Source organism: Bactrocera dorsalis, chromosome 2 (genome assembly GCF_023373825.1).
Source record: "Bactrocera dorsalis isolate Fly_Bdor chromosome 2, ASM2337382v1, whole genome shotgun sequence".
Lineage (NCBI taxonomy): Eukaryota > Metazoa > Arthropoda > Insecta > Diptera > Tephritidae > Bactrocera > Bactrocera dorsalis.
In genome coordinates, this window is record NC_064304.1 from 69,282,498 (window position 1) to 69,293,671 (window position 11,174).

Below are 11,174 nucleotides of genomic sequence, written 5' to 3' on the forward strand. Positions count from 1 at the left end.
AGTCTCAGCGAGACACCCTGAGACATGTCCAGTGAATATAAATGTAAACCAATATACACATTTTTGAGGTATGTTTGTCCACACATGAACAATTCGTTAGTTGACTGTCGACGCGGATAGACGTGCGTGCGCATCGTTGTGTTTTTCAAAGTGATTTTTCGGTGATTTTTTCGAGTCTCTTTTGTGCGGGTATTTGTTTACCAGATTTAGTGGGCACCGTTATTGCCTGGCGCGTGTGCTTAGCGGTTTTTCGGTAGAATTGTTTGTGCGATCGTGGGTAGCGTAGGGTAGTGACCGCGTGTGATTTTGTGCGGGTACACATTTTTTGTGCAATTTGTGCATTCTTTGTGTACTGACTCGATAATTAGCGGTAAGTAATTTTATTTATAATTACTCTATATACGGACAACGTGGTCATCCACGTTGTTGTTATTGGCGGAAGCTTCGCACGGTTTCAGTGTAGCTCCGTGTTGTTGGTACTCTTGCTGACTGGACTGCCTGCCAGTAGTTCTGTGCTGAGCATCTGGTGGCTGGTTGGCTTGGTGACAGGTGGGTCTGGACAGGATTGCCCAAAGGGTGCAAGTGTCTGTCCACTGTTGGAGAGTGCGACTCTTGTGAAGACCAACGGTCATATCAGCGAACCGTTTAGCCCACGGTGCGATTCGGCTCAGCGCCACATCGGTCGACTCCGGACCGTTACGGGGACATTGTCCGTCCGGCGGCCCATTGAGTGGCCTTAATCCGACCTAGGGTTGGGGTTGTGGGCTGTGTCACTGCGGAAACGCTATAATCGACCGCTTGGGTGGTCACTGATATTGAGCGGGCCTTTGCGTGGGTCGCACTTTTCAGCGCGTTCAGACGCTGACACCTGGAGAGCAGCTGCTCCAGTATCTTTCTGTCCGTGAGCCTTCAGCGCTAGTGGTTCGCCAGCGGATCAGTTCTACTGAGAGGTTGTTTGGAAGGTAAGATGCCTCCGGGACGGAAGAGGAGGACGAAGGTTCTCGCTGGAAGCGGAGAATCCGCCGCTTCGACAGTCGTGGATGATTCCACGTCGGGCGGCGAGGGTGAAACGTCGGGAGCGACGGGAGCGGTTAGATCTCCACCGAGGAGCAAGGCGCGGTTGGGGTCGCCGCGTAAAGACGACGTAAGCGGGGGAGGGAGCGGGAGTTGTGGCGGGAGTGCCGGTGTGGCCTCCGCTGAGAAGGCGGTTACGCGTGCGGGGTCGCCGCGTAACGTTGGGGGTAAAGAGGGAGGAAGCGGGAGGGCCATCGTGGCCTCCACCGAGAAGGCGGTAGCGCGTGAGGGGGAATCCGAGGGAGGGAGCGGAAGTCGTGGTGGAAAGGCCAGCGTGGCCACCACAGTAAAAACGGTTGCCCAACCGTCAAAGACGGTTGGCAAAGAATCGGGTGCCGGGCGTGCCAAAGAGGCCGCAAAAAAGCGGGAGTATTCGCGGGGGGCAGCTGTTGTTGGGGGTGGGGCAGTCAGCCATGTTGCGGCTGCCAAAAGGATTACGGGGGAGCTCAATGAGCTAGTATTCGAGGCTGGGAATTTTGATGTAGGGACTGCGAAGGGGCTGGTGGAGCTTGCCTCAAAGTATGAGGCGCTCTTGATGACGGTTATTACCGAGAATGCCCATCTTCGCGGTCAAGTAGAAGCCCTTAGAGGAAGTTGCGGGGGACACTCCTCGACGCCGAGCAGGTCGATGCCGGCTCCGTCGGCACCGATGCCTGCGCCTCCAGCACCTGTGCTGGAAGCTATTGCACCGGTGGCGCCGAAGCCTGTGGAGACTTGGTCGGTTGTTGTGAGAAGTAAGGGGCCTGCAACTTCCTCTAAAGAGGTAATTCAAAAGGTAGTGAAGGAGGTGGGTCCCTCACTTGGCGTGAGGGTCCATGAGGTTAGGCCTATCAAGGGTGGTGGGGCGGTTATTCGCACTCCCTCCGTCCTAGAGAGGGAGAGAGTGGCGAGTAATAAGAAGTTTGAGGAGGTGGGGTTGGACGTTACTGTCAACCGGAAGTTGGGTCGCCGGGTGGTAGTCCAGGGGGTCCATACGGAGATCCCCCATGAGGAATTCATGGAGGAACTACTCCGGCTGAACCTCCAGGATTTCAGCCCGGCATCCCAGAGGACTGACGTGAGGATGGTCAGTCGTCCCTGGAAGGTGGCCGCTGATGGTAGCACCAATGTCGTCCTTGAGGGTACGGACAAGTTGATGTCCGCCCTCTTGGAGGCAGGTCGGTGCTACATAAAGTGGTTTTCTTTCAGGGTGCGGCCGGACAGCCCCGTCGCTGGATGCTTCCGGTGTATGGGATTTGATCATAGGGTGGCTGAGTGTAGGGCTAGGTCAGATGTCTGCCGGAGGTGCGGTCAAGAAGGCCACAAAGCTGCCGGTTGCGTCAATGCTCCGCATTGTCGCAACTGTGAGTTTAAGGGTAGGCCAGCTGGGCATCTGATGATGTCAGCTGTCTGCCCTATCTACTGTGGCATTGTTGAGCGCGCCCTCGCCAGACACTGATGGGGGGTATTATCCAGCTCAACTGTCAGGGCTCTTATGCCGTAATGTGTGAGTTGGGGGGTTGTATGGTAGAGGGTGGGTGCGGTATTGCTCTACTCCAGGAGCCCTACGCCACCAATGGTGTGGTTCGGGGTCTTCCTGGGGGTTTTAGGGTCTTCACCGACCTTAGAGCTAACGCCGCAATAGTTGTGAATAATCCACGCTATGATTGCGTAGTTGTGGATTCTTCACAACTAGGTATATGTGTAGCGATAGATGGGGAGTTCGGTAGGATGATTGTCGCTAGTTTATACTGTAAATATAGCGAGCCCCTAGAGCCCTACCTGGGCTACATGGATAAGCTACTACTACTTGCGAGTAGTAGCCCATTTATCCTAGGGTTGGATGCGAATGCCTCGTCCTCGATGTGGTTTAGTAAGGTATCCCGGCATTCGTCTGGATACCAAAGCCACAGTCGAGGCGAGGCACTAAGCGAATGGGTGGTGGCTAATAGCCTCCACGTCTTGAATGAGCCGAGCGAGTGGTATACGTTCGATGGGCCTGGGGGCGTGAGCGACATTGACGTGACGCTTATGAACGAGGCAGCAAGTAGGGCTTTTAGTGTTAGTTGGGCGGTTAGGGGAGGGTGGGGATTGAGTGACCATAATTTGCTTCAAATTGTGGTTACCCCTCGATCTCCTCCCTCACCTTATGAGAGTCCATTGCGGCGATGGCGTACCGCTGGTACTGACTGGAACCAATATGGGCTCTCGGTTAGGGAAGCGGTACTTAGTATACCGCTTAGCGTGTTTGAGGAGCTGGGGGTCGACGAGCAAATTGCTCGTCTCTATGAGGTTGTTTGGGGGACAAATGATAGGGTCTTTGGTAGGTATGAGTGTTCCAAGATTAGTAAAATTAAATGGTGGACGCATGAGTTAACCTTGAAGAGGAGGACTGTCAGGCGTTTGAGGCGAAAGTTTCAACGTGCTCGACGGTCCAATTCGGATAGGCTGTCCCAGCTTAGGCGGGAATTTAGTTGTGCGGATAGGGAATACAAGGAGATGTTAGTTAAAGTTAAGGAAGATGAGTGGAGGAGCTTCGTTAGGGAAAATAGGAACGACCCCTGGGGTCAGGTCTATAGGATCTGCAGGGGTCGTAGGAGGGAGGATATCACCTCTCTTCGCGTCGGTGACACTCTGTTATCGTCGTGGAGAGAGTGTGCGGGGGTTTTGTTAGGTGCGTTCTTTCCTAGGTCGGAGGTGCAGGTTCCTCACGCACAAGAGGTGCCTGTCCCTCCATTAGATGATGGGGAGTTGGGGTACGCCTTTGGCCTGGTTAGGTCTAAACGGTCCCCAGGTTTTGATGGTTTGAACGGAGAGATGTGTAAAAGCTTATGGAAGTTCATTCCGGAATACCTGGAGGCCATTTATAATAAGTGCGTCTGGGAGGGATACTTTCCACGCGAGTGGAAAAGTGCTAGGGTTGTTCCTCTCCTGAAGTCCCCTGATAAGGTCAGGAGCGATCCTCGATCTTATCGGGGCATCAGTCTCCTTCCAGTACTTGGAAAAGTGTTGGAAAGGGTCATGGTGGAACGGCTTCAGGAGCTAACGCGGGGTATGTGGTCGGATAGGCAGTTTGGGTTCAGGAAAGGACGCAGTATAGAGGACGCGTGGTTTTTTGTGCAGAATGTCGTTAGGGAGAATGTCAACAAGTATGTCCTTGGCATATTTGTTGACTTCAAGGGGGCATTTGACTACCTAAGCTGGGATCGAGTGTTGCAACGGCTGGAGGAGCTTGGCTGTCCGGAAATTACTCTTTGGCGGAGTTATTTTTCGGACAGAAAGGCCTCTCTTGTCGGCATGAATGGGAGTGTGGAGATTGGAGTTGTTCGAGGCTGCCCGCAGGGTTCCATCTGTGGTCCATATATTTGGAACCTTATGATGGACACTCTGCTTGGGCAGCTCGAGCCACTCTGTAAATGTTGCGCGTATGCCGACGACCTTCTTCTTATGGTTGAAGGTCGCTCGAGGTTGGATTTAGAACGGGCGGGAGGAAATCTCTTAGAGATCGTTAATTCTTGGGGCTTAGGTGTGGGGGTTGACATATCGATGGAAAAGACGGTGGCAATGCTGCTGAAAGGCAGATTGTCGCCGTCTCGTCCACCGATTGTCCGTGTGAACGGGGTCAGCATCAGATATGTGACGCAAGTCAAATATCTGGGGCTGACCATAAGTGAAAGGTTGTGTTTTACTCCACACTTTGCGAGCGTGAAGGAGCGACTGCAGGCAACCGTAGGCAAAATACGACGTATTTTGAGGAGCGATTGGGGTCTCGGACGTCGTGCTGTTCGCACCATATATCGTGGCTTGTTTGTGGCCTGTGCCACATATGGAGCCCCTGTATGGTGGGAGGCAGCCACGACTGTCATGGGGTCTCAAAAACTCCTCTCAATACAGCGTTGTATGATGCTTGCTTGCTTGCCTGTATGTCGCACCGTCTCAACGGATGCTATGCAGGTTTTGTTAGGTGCACCCCCTCTTGACCTGATTGTCATACAGAGAGCTGTTGCATTCAGGTTAAGAAGGGGTTTGAGTGTGTCATTGCTGCGGAACGATTGGATTTCCGACGATGATGTGGAGAGGGAGGGATATCTAGGGAGCAAGAGGCTCCTAGATGATAGGGTTAGGTGTAGGTGGCAACAACGTTGGGACAATAGTCCTAACGGCCGAGTGACGTACGAGTACATTCGGGACGTGGGGTTCGTTGAGGATAACCCAGATTTTAGATTCTGTCTAAGTCTGGGTTTCTTGTTTACGGGGCATGGGCCTCTGAATGCATTTTTGCATCAGAGGCACCTATCAGATACGTCAGGGTGTTTTTGTGGGGCGGAGTTGGAGAATTGGTCGCATTTAATTGCGGAGTGCCCGATGTACTCGGACATTAGGGATCTGGGTGGTATGGGGATTAGCTGGACTGATGGACGATTAGATGTTAGTGGTGTGATCTCCACTAGTCGGAATACCGAACAGTTAGGGTTGTTTGCGCGTGAGTTATTTAAGCGGCGAAGGCGGTTAGCTGGAAATTAGGGTTTTAGTTTTTTGTATGAGTGTTAGGTGTTTGCGTTGTGGGTATTTTATGTGTTAGTGGGGTCCAACCTCACCTTCTTTGCTGGCCACCAGTCCGGAGCAGTATGGAAGCTCAACTGGTAGTAGTTTCGGCTACGAAGTCTGACCGGAGACTTAATTCTGGTACCACGGGGAGCAGGAGCCCTTGGAGGTAACTCCAACCTGCTCGTGCGGACTGGCCCCTCGGGGAGTATCGTGGTGGTTGTGGTTGAAACCCAAATCGCGGGAAGAACTGACTTTGTCAGTTGAATGTGGAGTTGCATTGCAACCGGGTGCCGGACCCAAAGCACGGCAGAGGTTTTAGATGGGCCTCGAACCCTACCAAGGTGGTAAGTGTGTCCATTCCACACTGCCAATTGGTACTGAAAATGCTTAGCATTCTCAGGGCGCTGATCAACGCATTGATTTGATCCGCTGTGCTTTTGAGCGCCGTGGAGTAAGGTTGTCGACAACAGGTACCCACGTAAAACACACCGGACGTTGTCCACACATGTTTCCGAAATTATTACGAGTAATTGGATTTTGACTATTCTTTCTAAAACTGGGTTAAATTTTTTTTTACTAATGCATTGAAAGTTTAATACCTAGGTATATTTTTTTAGTTGTGTATGCAACTAAGAAGGTAACAAATAAATTAAAGACAAAACTTTTTTTTTACTTAAGTAATGTGTATGTGTAATAATAAATGTTGGGAATTGAGATTTCCTCTGACCGGGGGCCCCTTCGGGCTGGGGCCCGTGGCATTTTGCCGACTTGCCACCCTATAGTTACGCCCCTGGACCCAAGTGCTGCCAGCTTCCTCATTTGCAGAATATATTCGTAAAAGTTCTCGTCGTTCTTCTTTTGCCTATGCATTAACTTCTGATGTATGTCAGCACTGTTGAACTTTATGTCGAATTCCTCTTTGAGCACTTCGCACAAAGAATCGAAGTTCGAAACACTCACTGTTTCTAGGAACAGTTTTGCCGTTCCTCTCATTTTATTCCTCGCGTTTACATATTTTTGCTTTTCGGTAAGCTCATAAGCATCGGCATTCTCGTTAAAATTTTCCAACCACTTTCCAATTGGAATTGTCACGCCATCATATTCTAGAACAATTTTTTCGAATTGGTCGACTGACACGTTTTTGCCTGAGTTCAGCATTTTTAATAACTCTACCATATCGGTTGAATTTATTCCATTACCACACACGTTCGAATTCTGAATTTCGACTTTTTCCGCTGTTTTCTCCATTTCGATCAACTTTAATGCATATCTGCATACAGGTATTTTTATAACTTATCCGTTCAAAGGCTGAGAGGTTCAACGGTTGAGCTTGAGCGGTTTTTAGGTTGAGCCCCCATGTAAAAAGTGATTATAATGTTTATTAAAATGTTGTTAATTTATGATCCGCTGCGCCAACTGTATTTGACAACTATATTCACCAACTCTGTTTGTACGACTGTGATCGCCATTTCTGTTTGCGCAACTGTAATCGCCAACTCTCGCTACGCCTTGAGATGTGAAGTTGGTTGCTGCTTGCCAGCATCACGCAGGGTGTTGCCAACATTATATAAATTTCATATACCAATTAAGATAGTAAATTTAATACGAGTATGAGCAATGATATTTCGATTTATAAGTTTATTAAATTTAAGACTTCGCTCATTCGCCAATCAATTTTATATAATTTTTTCGCAAATTAACAATATTGAACTAAATATTAATTTTTTATAATTAAATGCATTAAGTTATTTTAAAATGTACTTTATATTTATAATTTAACACAGCCGTCTTAATACTCGCTCTACTAAATTTAATATTATTGAAATGACACTTTCATAGAAATGAAAACTGATCTGTCAAACTGCTGAAGTGACAGTTCATTACTTTCAATATATGGCTTACTAATTAGTAATCCATATATTGTATTTCATAAGCAATATGGAGTCTCCGCAGGCAATGCGGACAGCAATACAGTTAGTATACAAGAAATTTTTGACTGCCAAGATGAACCGTGATGAAAGAGAAACTTTGCATTATCACATATGCATACATGTAAGACAGCTTTCAACTAACGAATTTTATTAATATATGTATATTTTTTTAAGCTATTGCATAGCTTCTATCGCGGGCTTCTGAGCGCGGGGACCGAATCCAGAAATTCCGTAACGAAAAAACCTCAGGAAGTGTGTGCATACTAGTGATGAGCGATATTTCACTACCGGTGATTTTTTCACTGTGATTGAAAAATCGCAAATCGCAACTGCGATCACATTTTATAAATAGCAGTTCGCTTCTGTGAACTGTGATTGCGATCGCAGTTCTAAACTGTGATCGCAGTTCGAACCTGTGAATTGCGATTGCAGTTCGAAACTGTGATCGCAGTTCGAACCTGTAAACAGCGATCGCAGTTCGAAACTGTGATCGCAGTTCGAACCTGTGAATTGCGATCACAGTTCGAACCTGTTAATTACGATCACAATAGCAAATAGCAGAAAAGTAACAACTTTCTTCAGGGTATTAGTGATGAGCGATATTACACTACCGGTGATTTTTTCACTGTGATTGAAAAATCGCAAATCGCAACTGCGATCACTTTTTATAAATAGCAGTTCGCTTCTATGAACTGCGATTGCGATCGCAGTTCGAAACTGTGATCGCAGTTCGAAACTGTGATCGCAGTTCGAACCTGTGAATTACGATCACAATAGCAAAGAGTAGAAAAGTAACAACTTTCTTCAGGGTATTGCATATATCGTATATGCTATTTTGCGTCATAGCGGTTTGAAGTTTTGAGTGTAACGTTCTTATAATTTTTAATAATGGCAGGAAATGTATCAAGGAAAAGAAGTGAAGTGTGATGTTTGAAGTGGTAGATGAAATATAATTAAAATGGAATATTTTAATTTGTTTTAATAAAATTTTTAATTTTACTTATTGTTAAAACCAAATTTGAAAGCTTTTTGTGTTGAAAACAAGAATTGTAACTAATTAATTTCAGAAAAAATATGGAATAAAAAAATTACGGGTTTTTAATATTTTCCCAATTGGTCTTGAAAATATTATTAGCGGGTATTCAAAACATTCTGATGGATTATGGAGTTTATAGTTTTTCTTTGAAAATATTAAAAGCGGATCATACCAACATACAAATGAACTATGCAATAAGCTCTAAGTTTCAGGTAGCCGAACCGCTCCAACATTTGCGAAAATGTAGTGAAAAGAAAGGCGTAAAAACTTGACTCGAGTTACAGGAACCAAAAGAGAATTTACCGCCAATAACGACAAAATGTTTTCGTCGTTCCCACGACAGTCGGGTGTACGTAACTGGACGGGACCCGGACTTGTATTCGGCCAAACACTGTCAAATCGGCAGAATCTGCCGCTACAACAACAACAACAAAAGGTCTCCGTTTTAACGTCGACTTAGTTGCGATCGCAATAGCAATATAAAATCACAGTGATCACAGCAATCACTGAAATCACAGTGATTTAAAAATCGCAATATCGCTCATCTCTAGTGCATACAGGATGACTCTCTACGTGGCGCCAATTGGATATTCCAAGCGAAGCCAGGTCCTTCTCAATTTGGTCCTTCCAACGGAGTGGAGGTCTTCCTCTTCCTCTGCTTCCCGCGGCAGGTACTGCGTCGAATACTTTCAGAGTTGGGGTGTTTTCATCCATCCAGACAACATGACCTAGCCAGCGTAGCCGCTGTCTTTTAATTCGCTGAACTATGTCAATGTCGTCGTATATCTCGTACAGGTCATCGTTCCATCGAATGCGATATTCGCCGTGGCCAACGCGCAAAGGACCATAAATCTTTCGCAGAATTTTTCTCTCGAAAACTCGCAACTTCGACTCATCGGTTGTTGTCATTGTCCAAGCCTCTGCACCATATAGCGACTTATAGAGTTTGGCTTTTATTCGTCGAGAGAGGACTTTACTTTTCAATTGCCTTCTCAGTCCGAAGTAGCACCTGTTGGCAACAGTAATCCTGCGTTGGATTTCCAGGCTGACATTGTTGGTGGTGTTAATGCTGGTTTCTAAATAGACGAAATTATCTACAACTTCAAAGTTATGACTGTCAACAGTGACGTGGGAGCCAAGTCGCGAGTGCGACGACTGTTTGTTTGATGACAGGAGATATTTCGTCTTGCCCTCGTTCACTGCCAGACCCATTTGCGTTGCTTCCTTGTTCAGTCTGGAGAACTAACGGCGCGGGTATTGTGGCTGATGATATCAATATCATCGGCATACGCCAGCAGCTGTACACTCTTATAAAAGATTGTACCTGCTCGATTCAGTTCTGCAGCTCTAATAATTTTCTCCAGCAGCAGATTGAAAAAGTCGCACGATAGGGAGTCGCCTTGTCTGAAACCTCGTTTGGTATCGAACGGCTCGGAGAGGTCCTTCCCGATCCTGACGGCGCTTTTGGCGCTGCTCAACATCAGATTACACAGCCGTATTAGTTTTGAGGGGATACTAAATTCAGACATCGCGGCATAAAGGCAGCTCCTTTTCGTGCTGTCGAAAGCAGCTTTGAAATCGACAAAGAGGTGGTGTGTGTCGATTCTCCTTTCACGGGTCTTTTCCAAGATTTGGCGCATGGTGAATATCTGGTCGGTTGTTGATTTGCCAGGTCTAAAGCCACACTGTTAAGGTCCAATCAGTTCGTTGACGGTGGGCTTTAATCTTTCACACAATACGCTCGATAGAACCTTATATGCGATGTGGAGGAGGCTAATCCCACGGTAGTTGGCGCAGATTGTGGGGTCTCCTTTTTTATGGATTGGGCATAGCACACTTCCACATTCCAGTCGTTGGGTATGCTTTCGTCCGACCATATTTTACAAGGAAGCTGATGCATGCTCCTTATCAGTTCTTCGCCGCCGCGTTTGAATAGCTCGGCCGGCAATCCGTCGGCCCCTGCCGCTTTGTTGTTTTTCAGGCGGGCAATTGCTATTCGAACTTCTTCATGGTCGGGCTATGAAACGTCTGTTCCATCGTCATCGATTGGGGTATCGCGTTCGCCTTCTCCTGGTGTTGTGCGTTCACTGCCATTCGGCAGGTTGGAGAAGTGTTCCCTCCATAATTTAAGTATGCTCTGGGCATCGGTGGCTAGATCACCTTGGGGAGTTCTACAAGAGTATGCTCCGGTCTTGAAACCTTCTGCAAGTTGCCGCATCTTTTCGTAGAATTTTCGACCATTACCCCTGTCGGTCAGCTTATCAAGCTCTTCGTACTCACGCATTTCGGCCTCCTTCATTTTCTGTCTACAAATGCGTCTCGCTTCCCTCTTCATCTCTCAGTATCTATCCAATTCCGCACGTGTTGTGGTCGATCGTAACGTTGCGAGGTAGGCAGCCTGTTTTCTCTCCGCTGCGACACGGCAATCCTCGTCGTACCAGCTGTTCTTTTGCACTTTCCGAAAACCAATGGTTTCGGTTGCAGCTGTACGTAAGGAGTTTGAAATGCCGTCCCACAGTTCCCTTATACCGATTTGTTGACGAGTGCTCTCAGAGAGCAGGAGTGCAAGCCGAGTAGAAAATCTTTCGGCTGTCTGTTGTGATTGC

The 11,174-nt window shown here is 47.5% G+C and overlaps 1 protein-coding gene across 1 annotated transcript; it reads left to right on the forward strand.

The window, feature by feature from the left end:
• Positions 1 to 967: 967 nt before the first annotated feature.
• On the forward strand, positions 968 to 7,616 carry LOC125776147 (dermokine-like). Its single transcript, XM_049447029.1, has 2 exons — positions 968 to 1,861; positions 7,536 to 7,616. The coding sequence occupies exons 1-2, from the start codon at positions 968 to 970 to the stop codon at positions 7,614 to 7,616; spliced, it is 975 nt and encodes a 324-aa protein (XP_049302986.1).
• Positions 7,617 to 11,174: the final 3,558 nt, after the last annotated feature.